Source organism: Prosopis cineraria, unplaced genomic scaffold (assembly GCF_029017545.1).
Source record: "Prosopis cineraria cultivar Desert tree isolate PC_DT_omini unplaced genomic scaffold, ASM2901754v1 PC149, whole genome shotgun sequence".
NCBI classification, from domain to species: Eukaryota; Viridiplantae; Streptophyta; class Magnoliopsida; order Fabales; family Fabaceae; genus Prosopis; species Prosopis cineraria.
In genome coordinates, this window is record NW_026555476.1 from 34,803 (window position 1) to 55,588 (window position 20,786).

Below are 20,786 nucleotides of genomic sequence, written 5' to 3' on the forward strand. Positions count from 1 at the left end.
AATTTGAACTTGTGTTTTATATTTAAATTTGGACATTTTTCGTATAATTGCAAACTTATTCTTCCAAACTCCAAAAGTTCTTTCTATAGTGAATCTTAAACTTGAATGATAATAATTGAAGACCTCATTATTGTTTGCAAATCCTACAACTCGCCAATGCAAATCTTTATCACCAAAAACTTCTAGGAGTCCATTTAGGTGAGCCACAACCTTATAAACTCCTACGTCATTTGTCAAAATCTTGTTCACTGTCTCTGTCCTAGCTCTATTATCCTTGGGCATTTCACTCATCGCATCTGCTATTTTCATTGAGGCAGAGACTTTTTGCTTTTTCCTCCCACCAATGCCTACCACCCTCTTTCTCTTGCCTTGACTTCCGTCACCACTAGTTTCACCAGTATTTATGGTGACATTCAAGCCCAACAACTCATTAGTGACCCCCGTAGGTGCTGCGGTGTCAGATAAATTTAACTCCTGTTTACTATCACTGGAGCCTTCTCGAAGATCAATAGTAGGGCGGTACACATCCTCATCATCATCATCCTCTATTTGGGTCTGGGTAGTAGATGGTACAAAAAGTGTCTCCCCAATTGCCAGGACATCCTTGAATATCAAGGTTAATTTCCTTACAAATCTCAGACCTTTATAGCTAAATTTTTCATAAAGAGGATTTTCCTGCAACCATTCAAATAACTAACAATTAAAATTCTCAAATTAAATTCTAATTTTAAAAACACTTAACAACTAATCCATACCAAGATTTTTTGCTCCCACCACTCATTTGGAGCATCAACAATATTCTTGTCACTGTCCTATCCTAAGCCGGTTTCACTTGAAAATGACTTATGCCATACCTTCCATTCTTTCCTTATGTCATCTAGCTTATTTTTCAATTACTTTCGCTCATACTTTTTTCCTGTTTTTGCCTTAAACCCCTCAATTATTACCTGCCACCCATTTTTGTTGAAAGCAGTTCCTTTCCTTTATTTCTTGTACACTTGTTCCAAGTATTCTTTAATGAAAATTTCTATTAAAGTTGAATTCCACACAACTTTTCCTTTGTTGTTGTTCATTGTTGTATAGACTAGCCAGCCATCACAAACATGCAAAATCAATACATATCTCTACATATATGTATCAATTTAATATTTTTTTTTCTCCAGAATATTTCATACAAAAACAGGAAGAATCACCAAGCATTAGGCGTGTGTATTACATGTTTGTATATTTCAGAGGAGAGATGTTTCTGCAACATAAAGGTTCACCAACATAATTTATTTCAAATTCCATGCAAGTATATAAAATTATTCTAGTTTATTGATCAGCCCTTGTTTCAGTCCAAGAATTTTTTAATCAATCCTTAAACCTATAAAAGATGACAAATATAATTTTATTTATGAGGGTAAGCTAATAAAACTATTTTCTTTAGTTTTGTTTTGTTCACATTCCATTCTATTCTAATGCAAATAATCTGTCAAACCTGAGGATCATCAGAAACATAGAACAGGAAAAAAAAATAGAACTAGCTGAAAAATATAAACAGAAACCATAAGTTTCTCCTTCTGTCAAGGATGATCAGAAACTTCCACCAAGGTGTAATTTAAAAAAAAGAAGAAGAAACTTCCATGCATGATGCAAGAGACCAGAAAATGCAACAAACCAGAGAATGCAATATCGAAAAATGCAGCAGACCACATATCAGTGAAAGACCAAAAAATGCCACACATAGAATGCAACAGACCAGACCAAAGAATGCAGGCAACGAAAAAGGCAAAAGAGACGAAGATGGACCAGAGATGTGAAAAGAGACTACAACAGGGATTCGGGATCTACAGCAAAGACCATGAACGAAAAAGGCAACAAGGACGGCAATGAAAGAAGACAAAAGAAAAGCTTACTTGGCAAGGACAAGCGACGGGGAGTAGATCTGGTGACTAGGAGCAGATTTACTGGTCGACGCCGGAGACCGATAGGCAATAGGGAGAAAGACCACTTTCGGGCGGGGATAGGAAGGATGCAAGTGGAGACGACAACAAGCTGGAGATCGGCTGGAGGTCACTTACTTCAACACAGTAGAGATGAGCTTGGATGCCAGACGAGCAACAAAGGTGGAGCTCCGATCAGGTTCTTCAGTATCAGTTTGTGAGGTCACGGGAGAAGAAAGCACAGTGGAATGAAAAGCTGGAACTTAGCTCGTGGGTTGGATAAATGAGAGGAAAGAGAAAACATGCACAAATTGAAAAGCCAATCAATACTTCCAACGGCCAGATCAATGCAACGCCAGGGAAAAAGCCACAACTATTAGCTTTTGAATGAACGCTCGTTTTGCTCTAATTATGGTTGAGATATTTTGTTAATCCAAACATTATTTTTTAACTTTTTTACTCTCTAACTTCAGTTTGACTCATTCTAATTGAGGTTATGTTATAATCCAAACATGCACAAAATCTTTCTTTTCTCTCCTCCCAAAACAAATTGAATTTACTAGTTTCCTTGTAAAAAATAATGGGATTTTGGATTTAAATATGGTAAATTTATTCTTTTAATAAAAATTTTAATTGTAGTTATGGAATTTCATCAACGGTTAAAAATTATCAATATAATTTTTAAAAAAAAAATCAAAAAAACCCTCATAATTAGAGTGTATATATATATATATATGTTATTACTTCTAAAAAATTGAAATTCAATGCTTTATAGTATCATGTGATAATTAGTGTAGCATATCATGTGAGATGCTTATTAAATACTCCCTCTGTCTTTATATACTTCTCCCATTTTAAATTATAAAATATTTTTAAATAAAATTTTACATACCAATAAAGTTTACTAAATACACTTTATAACCTTACTTTTTTAAAATAAAAATATAAACTTTTAAAAATGTCCTTCATTTAATACTCTATTGATGAAAGAATATTGAAAAGAGAAAATATATAAGAAGGGTGATATTGAAAAAGTATTATTAATGAAACCTTTTTTTTATCAAAGTGTTTTATATTTTGAGATATTGAATCTTTTTTAAAAAATGTCTTATAATTTGAGATGGAGGGAGTTTAAAATATTTTTGATCAAATCATATAATTCAATAAAAGTTGGTTATCTAATTAAAAGCATAGCAACATTCAATTTTATCCATAATTATTGTAAATAAAAAATGAATCTCTTTTTCTACAATAAATTAATGAGAGTATTTAACTTTTCTCTTTTCAATTTAATAAGAATATAATGATCTATTTATTTAAAAAATACTAATAACTTCTTATATTTAAAGATAAATTTTTTTTTAGAAAATCTCTTATGTATATGAGGATGGAGGGAGTAAGTAAATTTATACTATTTATTGAATCCAAATTGGATATTGCTATTTGTGTGATAATAAGCACGTGTTACTGTCGTTTCAAGCTCTCTCCATTGTTGTTAGTATATATTACGCAGCGTTTGATGGCAATTTCAGCCGCTTTATTTTATTGATAATGCGAACTTACAGAGAGAGAGAGAGAGAGAGAGAGAGCGCGCGCGCGAAAATTGCAAGCAAGCTGTTATCAGCGTTTGACTACTGCGAGTTGACAATGACGTTACTAAATGACTTGTGCGTAAAATTAATTAAACGCCGTTTAACGATGGAACTATGCAAATACAAAAACGACAAAACGTTCTTTTTTTTTTTGACCAAAACGACAAAACGTTCTTGAAAGACTTCAATTCCAATTCAGGCATTCCCTTGCGCGGAAATAAGTGTTTGTTTATACACGAAGCTCCAATTTTAACCTGGTTTGCACAGAACAACTTTGATTATGTTTAGATTAAAAAGTTAGAACTGAAGTTAGAATTCAATTAAGGTTAATAAATTAAAATTAAGAAAAAAATAACATAATTTATATTTAAATACTCTTTTTTAAAAGTCAGTTAGATAAATTAAAATTTATTTAAATGATTTGATTTAAAAGTCAGTTGAGATATTTAATGATAAAAATTAACATAAATTTTTTGTCTATATTTTGTTATTAATTAATAAGACAAAATCTTAAAATGCAAAAAGTTAGAATTAAATAATAAAATTCACCATAAAACGCAGGTGTTTTAAAAACATTTTTTTTCCAAAGCAATGGCCTCTCTTCCCATCGGTACATGCACGTGAATTTTATGCAAGCAATACTAAAGGCAGGGAAGAAGACAAAGAAGAAGCTTATTCAGCAAGGAAAAGAATGGATGACAGCGACCACACTCTTAAGGCCAGGACGCTATTGACTCAAGAAGAAGGGATGACAGCTAGCAAGAATTAACGCAAGTAACAAACATAGTTGAGATCTGAATACAACAATGACAATGACAACGATCTCATGTTAGATTCTAGTAAAGCAAAGAATAAGAAGATGAAGAGAATATAGTGAAGGACTAAAGGATGTTTATCTCAATCACACCCTTGACGTAGGAAGAAGGGATAACGGCAAGCAATAATTAGTGCAAGTAACACACACAATCGAGATTAGGTGACGACGATGATCTCAAGTCAGATTCAACAAAGCAAAGGAGAAGGAGGTGAAGATAATACAACAAAGCAGAGTAAGGATTCGGGTAAGGGAGACAGTGAAGAGAGAGAAGCTTATAAAATATTTAAAAACCATTGAATGCTTCCCAACGTTCATCACCCACCCAATGCAACATTGAAAAGCTAGGGGTAGCAGTTTTGTGAAAAATGCTTGTTCAAGTCCCAACCTCAGTTGCTATATATATATTTTTTTAATCTAAACATGAGTAAATGGGCTTTTAACATTTCAACCAAGGTTTGAATCATCACAACTTAAGTTAAGATGTTATTCAAACACACACTTTTACACTTTCATGATTATCATTTTTGAATCCAAAATTTTGAATGTTAAAGAGATTTTAGTTATGATTACATATGGGCACACTTCAAAATAATGGTTATTATTAATGGGCACTTTTCCTTTTAAGCTTTAAGATATAATTAATGACATGAATCATGAATGTGCGTTCGGGTATGGTTGAGCTACCAACAAGCCCATGTGCATGAAGCTCATTATGGGAAGATTTTTTGGATCTATGATTCCCGTGTCTTAGACATGCAATCTATGGCTAATTAAGCCTTGAGTCCATCTTATATGTGCGACTGATGGACCTGGCGATCCAGGAGCAGTGTTGTCTAGGCAAATCAGCGTTACCCTTTTAATTATCAGTCTTATAATTCTATTTATAAAACACTCTTAATATGTTTTATTAAAATTAAAAAAATACTAAAATTTATTAACTCTATCTAAAAATTTAATAATTTATTAACTTTATCCCTATTAAATATATATATATATATATTTTTAATAGATTTTCTCATTCTAATATTATAAAATGAAAAAATTTATAATAAAAATTTAACGAGGTGATTTATAATATGATAATTTTTTTTCTCTTTGCTCTATAAATATAACTAAAAGGAGTATTTTCAAAATTATTGAATTCCAAATGTTTTATCTATTTTTTCAATAAGAATGTTTTGAAACTCGACTTCTGTTCTTGTTTATAAGAAATTAACAAATTGGCTTGTGAGTAAAAATTGATTTAGTTAGCAAGGATTGCATTCATGATCAACAATGTCATGGGTTTAAGTCTTAATTATCTTTTTTTTTAAAGAAACAACCTGTCTTATTTTAAGGCATTTATTTAAAATTTTCCCTCATGCTCTTGCATATGAAAATTCATTAGTGTAACTGGATAATGATTTCCATGATTTTATAATCGACTGGACACAATATTTTGTAATCACAGGACTGGATCATTGTGTTTTGTTTTGGAGTAAAAAGAATGGTAGCTATCTACGCTCAACTGAGTTCTCTAGATAAGAATTAGACGCGCCGGTATTGACCACTGGTGTGATTCATTACTTGCTAGCGCTGTTAGAGATTCTTGTTACATCAACCTGCAGCAGTACTGTCAATAGGGTGCACCATATAGAAACATACTTACAGCCACACAACTTCAGCTTTTGGTGTTTTACTGATATTATACACGTGAAAAAATTTGAACAAAGACCTATGAAGCAAGTCCTGACGCGTCCCCCCCCCCCCCCAAAAAAAAAAAAAAGAACAATAGTGTTGTGCGGTTAAAGAGTGTGTCTAATTAACATAATGCTTCAAATAAAGAAGTTCCTTACACAAACCAAACACATGAATCGTCAAAGGGACTTCTTTTTCCTCCTAGCATTCTTTTTTTTTTTTTCCGGCTCAAAGAGGTAAAAATCAACACCAGCCCCGGCCCGCGCTAAATAGGGTCAGGTCACTACACAATGAAAGTCCCATCTTTTTTAGAAAAACCCTAAAACCGTGGTAGCACCTAGAATGATATACCCACAAAAATGCTGCGACAAAACGAGGATTACTTAACAATATGCTTGCGAAACCTAATTGACTAATATAGTAAATGACTCAATCCCACCATAAATTATCATGTGGACGAGTTTTACTTATTTTTTATTTGTTATTAACCCAAATTTAAAAAGACGCAAATAGACATGGAGACTATAAAGCCAGAAAAGCGAGTCAACAAAGGTCGCCTCACACGGACCATTTTATCGACCCCACTAGCTGCTCCCGGGCGCGTCCGAAGGTGCACAGTGGACGGTGCATTATTTCCATCGAACCCGCGGGCCCCATCTCGTTCCGAACCTTTGCCTCGAAGGCTCGGAACCCGGCCCCGTCTATTTATTCATTTTCTTGTCGATCCGACTCTCAACACTTCGCATCGTGTACGCGTTCTTGCTTCGTTGATTGGTCAGAACTAGTCATCGCCTTTCTTTCGTTGCAGGTAATTTGTTCTCTCTCCTCTCCGATCTGTTCGCGATCCCAAGGGTTTTCGTTTATTTTTATTTTTATTTTACGTGAATACCTGTGTTTGAATTTCTGCTTGGCCTGCGCGGAAGGAGATGAAACCGAGGGAAAAATTGAGATGTTGTAGGTTGAGTGGTTTTCAAGAATTTGCTTTTATTGCGAAGGATGATGAAAATATATGAGCCAATTGTGTTCTGTAACTGGAAAAGGATGGGCGGTTTTAAACGATTTGGTGGTTTTGGTTCTTTGCCGCTGCATTTTGCGAGACTCAGGAAGATCAGTTTAATATTTTGTTAGCAAAAGAACCTCTCGATCTGATTATGAAATATCTTCAATCTTCCAGTTTCTTTATGACTGACTATTCGAAAGATTCCCAATATTATTATCTCATGTGCTAGTTTTGATGACTTGGCCCTGGACATAATGGTGAATTATATGTTAATTACTATGGTTGTTACTCGTGTGAGTCATGGAATTGTCAACCGCTCCGTCAAATTCACTGCTTATCTTTGTTCCTTGACTGTTTTGGTTCCTCTGGGTCTGAATCACGCGGAGAAACACTTATCCCATGTTGAAAAAATAAAACGCGTCAGCAAATTCATACTGTGACTGTGGACTTAAGGTTTCGAAGTCTACTGACGTTATTGAGGTCGAAACTGCAAAGGAGTCAAGAATTGTTTTGACCTGAAAATACGAGTAACTTCTGTGTTTTGATCTGAAAACAGAAAGTTAAGTAGCCTTGTGTTCTTGGATGCCCCCCCCCCCCTCGAAGTAATTTCAGAGTACCAAGCATCCGTTGCTTTGCCAATGGGATTGTTTGCACATGCTTTTGTTTTTTGTTATATGGGCAGTCCTGTATGTGTATATTAGTAACATGTCATATTCGATTTAACTCTTCTTCCTGCCTAGTGCCTAGTACTGTTGATGATCTGTCATTGGGCCCTGTGACACAGATAAAGAACAAGGATCAAAGTCAAACTCGAAAGATGGAATTACTCTCTGGAGGAAGATCAACATTAAATCCTAATGCTCCGATTTACATCCCTGCTGCCTTCCGCCAAGTGGAGGACTTTTCTCCAGAATGGTGGCAGCTGGTAACAACATTGACATGGTACCATGACTATTGGCTCAGCCAGCAACAGGATGAGGAAGGTTATTATAACAATGCTGAGGATGAATTTGATAGCAGTGATGTGCTTGATTTGCTGCCTGATACATTTGATCTTGACGCTGATGAGGATCTTTCTGTGATGGAAGCTCAGCTTGAGGAATTCATTCAATTTTCCGAGGCTGAAGGTAAGAAAGAGAAGTTGTCAATTTAGTGCCTAACAACTAATGGAAATTTCTGGATTTGGGGGTACTAGAACAGGAGACTCAGATTGGAAATTTTAACTCATCAATTATTTCAATGAAGCAGTTTTATGCTTGAATGTTTCTTTAGAATTGTGATTTGTCTTGTTCATATTGGTTTACAAATAATGAAGAACTTCTAATTTTCAGCGGAAACTCGTCCCAAAACTTTGGTGAAAACGGAGCATGGAGCAAAGCTCCCAACCGCATAAGCAAACCTAAGATGTAGGTACCTGTGAATTCAATAACCGGACCGAACTCGCCGTGATCCATGAGCTTGCCAGACTTGGGCTGGCGGTCAATTAAGCTACTTAGTACTCACCATATTTTCTGTAGCTTTACCTTTCTGTAACTTCTGTATAGGCAACGATCGGACTTTTCATCTGTCCCTACCTGCTACCCTGCATTGTTTCCACTGTATCCTTTGGTGAACAATGAAGTTCAAAAGGTTGTCAAACAAATGTGTATTGCAATGTAAGGGCTGCAACAAGTGCTATAGAAATGTAAACAAAAGAAAAAAAAAAAAAAAAAAATGACAAATTGGAGTCCATTGTGTCACTTATTTCTGGTTTCTCTATTGGGAAGGCTTGTGGCCTGATGGAATTGACTCGCATTTATATGCTTTGAGACAACAATTATGAAAATTCTGGTGATTTTCATTGTTAGTTATAAATAATTTGGCTTATTTTCATATTTCTCCCATTATCTACTTTAATTTTTTGCCAAATATTTCTTGCACCATCTGCAAGCATGCAAAACTGTAAATATTAATTCAATATATATATATATATATGTAACACTAATGTTTTTGGTTGAAAATTTCATGGAAATATGACTAAAAACTACTATTTTAAATCTTGTCTAGTGTATAAATGTGTAGGGATTCGTTTGAATTGGCTAACTTATACTATCAGTATTCATTAATATGCTTAATCTAGTATAATTGAAAAAAAAAATTAATGAAAAGAGAATGTTAGGAAAAAAAGTAGAGAAACTTAACCAAAAATTTTCAATTTTATTTTTCAAAAAATTAAACTCATTAAAATTTCTTATTCCTTTCTCTCTCCATTTCCTAAATAGAGGACAAATAATAAAAATAAGAAACAGGAAATGATTAAATGGGTAAAAAGGGAAAGTTATCCATCTTTTTGAACAAAATGGGACCTTAGGGGCTTAAGTGTTTCATTCTTTCGGCAAAAGTCATCAGATGCATGAATGCTCCAGCAAAGCACGTCATCCTCAATGCTCATCTTAAAAATTAACTTCGTGTGTCTGTGCGTGTTAGATGCAACAGTTCAGCAATATCCTATGATCAGACCCCTACCATTTTTTTGGAATTGACTTCTCACCATTCTTTCCTCTCTTCACTTGTTCTTTATTTCTCATCTCAATTATTAGATATATTTTTAAATGATTGATATTTAATATTTCATAAAATTAATTTTTTTAAATTTTTAATTATTATTAAAACATTAAATTTATGAAAATAAATGAAGAAATTAAAAATATAATTATTTTTTAAAATAAAATTCAATATTTAAGATTATAATTTAAAAAAAAATTAATGAAGAGAAGCTAACTTCCATTCTCTCAGGAGGTGATACTAGTTAGCTCTTTGCCTTTTTCTTTTTTTAGTTTCTTTGTAGGTCTGTTTTTTCACATCTACATTTCTCACTCGTTACAGTGATGAGCATTTAATTTCATCTTTAATTGATATCTGTTGTTAATTTTAAATTTATTTTCCAGTGTTTTTAATATTATATTATTAAAATAAAAAATATGAAAAATTTTAATATTAAATTTGGATTGTCTTCCCCACTTAGTAGAGGATAAATACTATGTTACTCATCACTATTGATGAAATGACTGTTAAAATTTAAAAGTTTCTCTTTTTATTTTATATTCATTAAAATAAAAAATTATAAAATAAATAAGTTTACAAGCATTCTGACCGTATTTAATTTGAATTATCTAATTTAATATTAATTTTTTATAGTTTTTATAAATTAACTATTTATATATCTTCTGAACATACATATTTAATATTAAAATTTTTATAAATTTTTATTTTAATAATATAATGTTAAAAACACTGAAAATAATTTTAAAATGAATAGCAGAGATTAGTTAAAGATGAAATCAAGGGCTTGGACGAGCCCAAGCTGCTAACAAGTACCTGGTGCTCATGATGAGCGTGGAATGAAAACGCCTATTTTTCTTTGTTTCTTGTTTATCGTAGTCGTGCGTAACTTTGGTTTGAGTAATATATAGTTATAGTTCCATTAAAATAATTTAATTTCAAACTCATTTTTTGACATATTTATTTGACTGATCAAAATTTGAGTATTGTTACGAGTGTATAACAGAGCACGATGAGTCTACCGCTGTGCTCTCTGGCGGAATTTCCCAAGCTTTCTAAGAAGAGTCATCGATCAGCGGAGGAGGTGGATTTGCTGCAGAGAAGTAAGAAAAAGATTAAGGTGCTGTAGATGGAGGTACGGAAGAAGGTTCTGGTGTTTCACCTAGATCCTTCAAAGGATACGCTCAAGGGAGTTAGGTCAAGGAGCGGGAATGAGAGGGGTCAGACTGGTGAGATGGAGGAGAATGAATGCTTGGATTCGATTAGATCTGAAATTAAAGTGGTGAGGCACATGAGAGGTATGTTTGTGATTCCTGACTTGTGTTGTCTGAGAAAGCTCTTGTTCATATTAAGAAGCCATATGAGCTTAGTTTGACTGTGAAATTATTGGGGAAAAGATTAGGTAAGAGGATGATTGAGGATAGAGTGCAAAAGATGTGGGCCAAGAAGGGTACGGTTACTATTATGGACCTTTCGAATGATTTTTATGCAATTAATTTTTCTGCTGCTGAGGATTTTGAGGTAGCGTTATTAAGGGGTCCATGGATGATTTCTGACTATTATCTAACTGTTCGAAAGTGGGAGCCTAATTAATCCTAAGACAGGTACTATTGAAGATGTGTTGGTGTAGGTTCGGTTTCCTGATCTACCACTGGAATATTATGATGAAGAGCTATTGGAGGCAATGGGGAATGAGATTGGGAGGACAATTAAAGTGGATATGTCTACTTCTTTGAGGTCTCGAGGTGGTTATGCAAAGGTAGGAATACAGGTGGATCTCAAAAAGGCTCTACTTTCATGATATATCATTGATAAGAAGGAGAGAAGAATTGAATATGAGGGTTTGCATTTGCTGTTTTACTATTGTGGGAAGTATGGGCATATGGATAGGGAATGTAAGGAGAAGGGGCGTGATGTTCAGGATAGGGAGGAAGAAGTGATGGATGGTATGAATGGGGAAGCAAGGAGATTTGGGGGATAGTCAGTGGTTAACAGGGGAAGGAGAGGTAGACAGGGGTTATGGAATAAAGAGGGCAAGCTAGGCATGCAAACGGTTTCAAAATTAAATAAGGACAGATCCAGATTTGCTAATATTGTGAACTTAGAGGTTAAGGTTGTTGAGGGAGAGCAGATTAGTAATGGGGATGGCATGCATTTGGTGAGCAGGGTCAAAGAAAAGGTGTAGTTCAAAGGTAAGAAGAGCAATGCAGAGGCTAAGAATACATGTAGAGATTTAGTGCTTGTTGATGAACAGTTTGTGGAACTGGTCAGGGAGATTCAAAAGGAGAAGATGAGTCTTTTTAAAAAGGGGTTCAGGAATGACATAAGAAGTTGAGCTGGTCAGATAAGAGTTTCCCCAACAGAGATGGATGCCAATATAGTACTTAACTCCCTCAATGTAGGGTGGCATAAGCAGTGTCTGTGGTGTGGATAGAAATAGACTGCTTGATGAAGTTGTGTGATGGGAAAAAGGGGATATAATGGAGGCTATAGAGGAAGAGGGGGAGAGCAACTAGTGTGATACGCCAGTGCGGATGAGTGTGGATTGATTGTGTATATTTCCTTTGTGTTATGGACCTGAAAATACTTATCTAGAACTGCAGTGGTGTGGGTAGCGGGAGTTTTTTGAGGAGTTTAAGGATGATTGTGAATGATAGAGATCCAAATATCATTGGGTTACTAGAAACAAGAGTTAATGGGGATGGAGCTGCTGAGATTTTTAAAAGGTTGGGATTTAAGGATTGGTTGATTGTACCTGGCATTGGGTTTTCTGGTGGTATTTGGGTAGCATGGAGAAGTGAACGGGTTTCTATTCATTATGTGAGACAGCATGCACAGTACATTTATCTTTCAGTCAAGTATAGCCAAAAAGAAGAATGGAAATTGACAATTGTGTATGTTAGCTCTAGGGAAAGAGAGAAAGGGATTTTTTGGGAAGAGATACAGGAATTTGCTATAAGGATGAGAGAGTCGTGGGCTATGATTAGTGATTTTAATGATATAAGGATGGAAAGTGAAAAGTGTGGTGGGGCACAGGTGAATATGAGGAAGTGTATGATATTTGATGATCGGATTAATAGTTATGGGTTGATGGAAATTGGTGCTTGGGGTAACCAGTTTACATGGAAAGGTCCTTTAATTTTTGGCTATGAGAAAGTGTTTGTGTAACATCCTAAAAATTTTAAGACTCAAATTTATTTAAAAAAAATAAATAAAAATAAAATAAAATATCTATAATTAAATTAAAATTTAGAATAATTTAATAGAGGCCCAGAGTTTGAATTTTACTAAGCAAAAGTTTGGTTTTACTTTGTTTTAACTATGGGAAAAATTACCAAAGTTGACCCGGGCTTTTGTGCAATAATAAAAAATGTTGGGCCCTTTCTTGTAATTTTCCCCAAACTTTTTGACCAGCAATTTAAAGACCCAAATTGATGCAGAAACGCAGAAATTGAGTTGGAAAGGAAAGGAAAGGAAACGTATGAGAGGGAGAGAGGAAGAAGAGAAGAGAAAGGGAGGGAGTTAGGCTTGGATCTAGGAGTCTTTGCGACCGTTGCGAGCTCGGCTACACGATAGGTAAACTCCCTACTTCAATCCTCTTCTCTTTCTCTTGATTTTCTTCAATTTTTGGAAGAGGAAATTTTTGGATTTTGATCCCAAAGGCTTTATTCTTGTAAGCTTTTATTTCTTTGGATCCTAGGGAGCATGTTTTGAGTTTCTATATAGTGATCTAATATTTTGAGTGGATAATTGGATGAAAAGAGGTGTTTTGGGCACAAAATAAACCTTGAGAAATTGGGTTTTTGCTCTTCAATGGTTTAAGCTTATTGATTTAGTTATAATTTTGCTATTTGAGCCCAATAAGATTTAAATTAAGGTTTGGTTTTCATTATAAGGGCTAATGGTGAAAGTTGGTGACACTAAGTGAAGGTTTTTAATTGATAAAAAATTATATAAATTGAAAATTAGCCTGGTGATGGCTAATAAATGGTTTTGGTGGTTAAGTGATACTATGTGAATGGTTGGTTTAATATATGGACCATTAGGGTTGGATTATGACTCATAGAGCCAAGTTGTGTGGTATGAGTTATAGTCTTCATTAATGCTATTTTTCATGAATAAGTGATGTGGATCACTTATATGTTGTAGAAAATTGTTGGTGGAACTTATTGAGAAGTAAGGAACAAGCCGAGCCCTATTTTGTACAAGGGGAACCCTTTTGGTACCAAAGGGTTGAGGTAACAGGGGAATTTATATTTCTTATTACTTTGTTTTAGCTATTTTTGAATAAATATTACTAGTTATCATGCATTACATGTTTTAAAAGATTAAATGTGCTTTATAAGGGGTTATGGGGTACTACTTTGATTATAGTGCAAATATGTTTTCTAATTGTTTAATAACAATGTTTTTATGGAAATGAGATTTATAAATATTATACTACTTTAGAGTGTTGAATGGTCAATACTCAGGAAAGGTAGACAAGAGTAAAAGGCATGATCTCGGTGGGAGTTCACCAATGAGAAGGTGTGGATTTTTGATATTCTATGGCACACTGTCAGTACTCAGTGTTGTCTTACGTATTGTGGGCTCAGTGCACTAAAGTGGTTAGTGTATTGAGTGTTCGACACCTCTCAGTGGGGGAGGGAATCCGACATATGAAGTGTGAGGTTGAGTGCCTAGGCCAAGGTAGCCCTCACATGGAGAGTAAGTCGGGCTGGCTCTGGGAGGGAGTTAGCTTTGACTGCTCAGGATTCACGTCGAAGGGGCATAGGCGGTTCGGTGGATTAGATCATGCCTTAGATTATGTTTTGTGCCTGTGGAGGTACAAGTAGGTATAAGGTTTACCTGCGAGTTAAAGAGTGCCAGGGGGCATTCTGTTGGTCATGAAAGGCCATACCGGCCTAGGTCATGCATTCATGCATTTTAAATGGCTAAATTATATACTATGTTGAATTTATTATTCATTTATTTAATTATGGCTTACTTTGTAATAATCAATATAGATTTCACTGTTACTGAGACTGTGGTTGTCTCACCCCTTTCTTTTCAATATTCTAGGTCCAGGCGAAGGATCCAGTGGTGGACGGGGAAAAGAGCAAAGCTAGGGGTTTGCTTGTGATTTGTAAAGAACTGCAACCCCTTTCTTTTGAGCAAATATATTGTAATGTATTTAAGATTAGGGTGCCAGTAGGATATGATTATGTGTGTGTGTGTGAATATGTGTGGATTGTGTGCTTGTGTATGAATTTTTGTCTGTTTGCAGACTTGTGGCTAGGAAACTTGGTTATGGTGTGTGGTTTTGATGGATTTACTTAGTAGACCAAGTTTCTATTACAAGCAGATCTTTATTTTGATATATATGTGATTTTATAAGCAAATGCAAAGTGGTTGCATTGCAAATGGTGTGCTATGGGAAAACATACAGCTTGGATAGAGAGAGTGGGTGCGTGGGCCCCACAAGGAGCTCTGAGCCAAGTGAAAATGTTTAGCATATGTATTTATATAAATACATGGTATTTGGATTGATTTGTGACCACTCTTGTATGATTTGTGCATTTTGGGGGTTTAGGGTCCATTTTGGGAAATGGCACCCGGGTGGTCAAATTTTGATGTATGGGGTTTTTCCATCATTTGAATGTTCTATCAGGTGTTTTTAATCTTATTTGACGTGTCCAAAGTGTTCCCACAGGTTTGTGACCATTAGGATGAGATTTGGACAATTTTGAAAATGGTTTTTACCAAAAAGCTGCACTTTTGCATCCGGGTGTCCAAATCTTAATCCGACCGTTGGATTTCTCTAAAATTTGGGTCACAAGTAAAACCTTTTATAAGCTTCGTGTGGGCTTTGGAATCACATCGATCGGATATCGGACGGAGAAACGACGCACTTCGGAATTTGGTCTGGAGGTGCTGTCATGACAGCATTAAATTGCTGTCATGACAGCTACAGTGTTGATTTTGTAACCTGCACAAAATTCAATCCGTCCGTTGGATCTTTTCAAAATTTAGTATGCTAATAGTATTCTTTAAAAGTGACATGTGGGCTTTGGAATCACTCCGATCGGAGGTCAGATGATGAAATGGTGCACTCCGGAAGTTGGTCCGGAAGTGCTGTCATGACAGCTTTTTTAGCTGTCATGACAGCAAAAATAGTCAATCTTTTAACATGTCTAATTTTTAATCCGACCGTTGGATCTTTTTGAAATTTGGTACACTTATAGTACCCTTTGAATGTGACGTGTGAGCTTTAAAATCACTTCAATCGGAGGTCGAATGACGGAACACCGCCTCCTGGAAGTTGGCCCAGGAGGGCTGTCATGACAGCAATAAATTACTGTCATGACAGCATCTTTTTATTCCATTTTCGTCTAACTTGCTTCCGTGCGCTATAGGTAGAACCTATAATTATTTTAAGGTTTTAAATTATTTATTTCTTAAGTTGGTTAGAGGATCAACTCCTTAACCACACTTAGTTTGTTTGAATTATGTGATTTTTGGATAACACTCAAGGCAAGTGTTACATTTGGTATCAGTTTTAGGTTTATGATTCCTTTTTCCTACTTGGCACCTTAAATACATTACTTTTATGCTCTTTCCCTTCTACCACTAACCTGGACTAATATGGTTTTTCTTTCTCTGGCTTGTTCCTTTAGGAGGGGAGAAAGGTCCGTACGCTTGTAGCCATACACCTTTCAGTTCTAATATGGCTCGAAGGGGAAGGGGTAGATCGAGGAATGAGGAACGACCACCACCTCTACCTCCTCCGCCTCCACCTCCACCACCACCACCACCACAGGGGACAGATGCAGTCATGGCTAGGCTGCTTGAAGTTATGGTGGATATACAGCAAAATCTTAGAAGTCATACTGTTCCAGATCAGCATGTTGACCTAAGTGCTGGGCAGGGATCTTCTAGTACTATGGGAGCTCATGCACCAGTTGTTAATAATCGAGAGGATGACATATCTGAACCTTGGAAGGAATTCTCTCGCTCTAATCCGACTACATATGATGGTAGTATGCTTGATGGGAAAGCTGAAGAGTGGTTGGATCGGATGGAGCAGTTATTTACTGTTGTGAGGTGTACATCTGAGCAGAAGGTTATCTTGGCTACGATGCAGCTTGTTGGTGAAGCCAAGCATTGGTGGGATTCTGTTAAGCCCACAGATGGAAGATCTATGTCTTGGGATGAATTTAAAGAAAGATTTTATGATTTTCACTTTCCGCCAGCTTTCAGAGATGAGAAAGAGGCAGAGTTTCATGCATTTCAGCAGGGGGACTTAGACGAGGAGACTTTTATAAGAAAATTCAATCAGCTGTCTAAGTTCTCAACATATCTGAAGGCTTCTAATGATAGCAAGTGGAAAGCAAAGAGGTTATTAGAAAAGATGAGGCCAGAATACCGCCAGCAGCTATCTTTGTTAGGCGAGGCGACATATGATGAGATGTGCAATCGTCTGAGGATTGCCGCTCGTCGAGGCCGAGACACAGAGAGTAGCCGGAGTAGGGATACACGAGGTCGATTTTCTTTTGGGTTAGCTCCTACTGGTGGTGTATCCAAGAGAATGGGTTTTAGCTCTGGTTCTTCTTCTAGTGGCTCCTTTAGAATCGGGTCTTCTTCTGCTTCTGGTAATCGAAATTTAAATAGGGGTTCAAGATTTCAAGGTAATCGGGGTGGTAATATGAGATCTGGGGGTTCTCGTTTCTCTGGGAATGCTCCAGCACGTTCTTCACAGACCAGTCAAGCCCCAATTCTAAGTACAGCGAGGTCACCTTGCAATAGATGTGGTAGGGTTCATTTTGGTCGCTGCTTTGCTTGTTACAAGTGTGGAAAGTTAGGCCATTTGATCCGTGACTGCCCTGATTTACATGAGAGCTCGGACCGGAGGAACGTGATTCCTGGTAGAGTGTATACAGTATCTCAGGAGGAGGCTAGGAAGTCATCGAATCTAATCACTGGTATGGTTTCTATCTGTGGCCTCGATTTAGAAGCTTTGTTTGATTGTGGTGCGACGCATTCTTTTATTTCTGCCGAGCGCTTAGATAGAATGGCTATGCCTGTTGACCAGTTGCCCCATGATATAGAAGTTTCCTCTACTTCTGGTTTGGTTGGTCGATCCAGTGTGGTGTGTAGGACTAAGATGACTTTTAATGGGCAATCGACTTGGGTAATATGATCAAATTACCTATGCAAGGGATTGATTTAATTATTGGTATGGATTGGTTGACAGCTTATGGTGCTGTCTTAGATTGTGTGGCTAAGACAGTGACTTTGGTAGAAGTACCGGAGGTGATCAAAGAATACCCTGGTCATTCTTGTTTTCTTTCTTCTTTACAAGTTGAAAGGTTGATTGAGCAGGGATGTGAGGCTTACGTGGTAGTGCTCGCTACCCAAGGGTCTGAGACAGGTATAGTGGATGAAATTGAGGTTGTTAGGGAGTTCCCAGAGGTGTTTTCTGAGGATGTATCAGGATTACCTCCAGAACGTGAGGTTGAATTCTCAATTGACCTGGTACCGGGGACTCAGCCAATTTCAAAGGCTCCCTATAGAATGGCTCCTTCAGAGTTAGCTGAGTTGAAGAAGCAACTTGAGGAGCTGTTAGATAAGGGATTTATTAGACCTAGTGTTTCTCCTTGGGGATCTCCTGTCTTATTTGTGAAGAAGAAGGATGGTAGTTTAAGATTGTGTATCGATTACAGGCAGTTGAATAAGGTTACGGTGAAGAACAAGTACCCACTGCCTCGCATCGATGATCTCTTAGATCAGTTGGTTGGTGCCACGATTTTCTCTAAAATTGATTTACGTTCAGGGTACCATCAGCTAAGAGTTAGTGAGAAGGATGTGGCAAAGACTGCTTTCAGGACTCGATATGGTCATTATGAGTTTTTGGTTATGCCATTCGGGCTGACTAATGCGCCTGCGGTTTTCATGGACTATATGAACCGCATTTTTCGACCTTTCTTGGATCAGTTTGTGGTAGTTTTTATTGACGATATACTGATCTACTCTAAAGATGAGGAGCAGCATGCCAGACACTTGAGGACTGTCCTAAGGTTTCTGCGAGATCATAAGCTATATGCCAAGCTCAGTAAGTGCGAGTTTTGGATGAGAGAGGTTAGGTTCTTGGGACATATCGTGTCGGCAAATGGTATTGCAGTTGATCCATATAAAGTTGAAGCAGTCATGCAATGGGAGAGACCAAAATCGATAACTGAGATCCGTAGTTTTCTGGGATTAGCAGGTTACTACCGGCGTTTTATCAAAGGTTTCTCTCAGATTTCTATGCCTTTGACTAGACTCACAAGGAAGGATAGGCCATTTATCTGGGATGATAAGTGCGAGACAGCTTTTCTTGAGTTGAAAGAAAGGTTAACAACAGCTCCAGTATTGGTGATTTCGGATCCTCAAAAGCCCTATGATGTGTATACTGATGCCTCTCATAAGGGTCTTGGTTGTGTTCTAATGCAAGATGAGAGAGCAGTGGCATATGCATCTAGACAACTTAGACCGCATGAGGAGAATTATCCAACACATGATCTCGAGTTGGCTGCGGTGGTCTTTGCGTTAAAGATCTGGCGTCATTATCTTTATGGAACAGAGTTCAGGGTCATGAGCGACCATAAAAGTCTCAAGTACCTGGTGGATCAAAAAGAGCTGAATATGAGACAGAGACGTTGGATGGAGTTTCTTAAAGATTATAATTTTGAATTTAAGTATCATCCGGGGAAAGCAAATGTGGTAGCAGATGCTCTTAGTCGCAAGACCTTACATGTAGCCTATTTAATGGTTCGGGAGCATAGATTGATGGAATCTTTGGTTGAAATTTTTTTGGGTATGACTAAGTTCTCTTTGAATGGTCTTAATACTATGGTTATTTCTAATGAATTTTGGAAAGAGATACGAGATGCTCAGCTTCAAGATCCGATTTTGTCAAAAATAAGTCAAGACATCGAGAATGGTGAGATAATGGACTATTGGTTTAGTGATGATGGGTATGTGGTTTTCAAGGATAGGGTGTGTATTCCTAACAATGAGTCTATTCGAAAGAAATTGTTGGATGAGGCACATCGAAGTAGCTACACCCTTCATCCCGGTGCTACTAAGATGTATCATGACATGCAGCGTCATTGGTGGTGGCCAGGCATGAAAAAGGATGTCACAGAGTATGTTAGTAAGTGTTTGACCTGTCAGAAGGTCAAAATAGAGCACCAAAAGCCATCGGGGTTATTACAGCCTTTGGAGATTCCTAAATGGAAATGGGAGAGTATTTCAATGGATTTTGTATCTGGTTTGCCGAGGACCCAGGCTAGTTTTGACTCTATCTGGGTAATTGTAGATCGTTTGACTAAGTCAGCACATTTCTTACCGGTCAAGACCACCTATACGGTTGATAGGTATGCTGAGATCTACATTAAGGAGATTGTGCGACTACATGGGGTACCGAGGGATATTGTTTCAGACCGTGATCCTCGGTTTACATCGAATTTATGGCAAGCTATGCAAAGGGCTATGGGTACAGATCTGAAATTCAGTACGTCTTATCATCCACAAACGGATGGACAAACTGAGCGGACGATCCAGACATTAGAGGATATGTTGAGGTCATGTGCCCTAGAGCTTCAGGGAAGCTGGGATAAGCATTTACCTCTGGCAGAGTTTGCTTATAATAACAGTTATCATGCCAGTATTCAAATGGCTCCTTATGAAGCATTGTATGGAAGACGATGCAGATCGCCTCTTTGTTGGTATGAGTTGAGTGAGAGGACAATGATGGGACCGGATGTGGTAGATGAGACCACAGAGAAAATCAAATTGATCCAACAAAAGCTTCTTACAGCACAGAGTAGACAGAAAAGTTATGCAGATAATCGTCGTAAGGACTTGTCTTTTGAGGTTGGGGATCATGTCTTTCTCAAAGTTTCCCCATTGACGGGCGTTGGACGCTCAATTCGGGCTAAAAAGTTATCTCCTCGATATATGGGTCCTTTTGAGGTTTTGAAGAAAGTTGGGCCGGTGGCTTATCAGTTGGCATTACCGCCTCAGTTAGCGGGTCTACACAATGTGTTTCATGTGTCACAATTGAAGAAGTACCAGCCAGACCCGTCGCATGTGATAGAACCTGAGGAGGTTGAAATTCAAGAGAATTTAACCTACCGGACTGAACCAGATCGTATTGTGGATGCTAAGGATAAGCAACTCAGAAATAAACAATCCGGTTGGTAAAAGTGATT

At 36.9% G+C, this 20,786-nt stretch overlaps 1 protein-coding gene across 1 annotated transcript; it reads left to right on the forward strand.

Annotated features, from left to right (window-relative positions):
• The first annotated feature begins 6,672 nt into the window (after positions 1-6,672).
• Positions 6,673-8,754, forward strand: LOC129295583 (protein EARLY RESPONSIVE TO DEHYDRATION 15-like). Its single transcript, XM_054934118.1, has 3 exons — positions 6,673-6,819; positions 7,796-8,138; positions 8,343-8,754. The coding sequence occupies exons 2-3, from the start codon at positions 7,829-7,831 to the stop codon at positions 8,402-8,404; spliced, it is 372 nt and encodes a 123-aa protein (XP_054790093.1). The 5' UTR covers positions 6,673-6,819; positions 7,796-7,828; the 3' UTR covers positions 8,405-8,754.
• Positions 8,755-20,786: the final 12,032 nt, after the last annotated feature.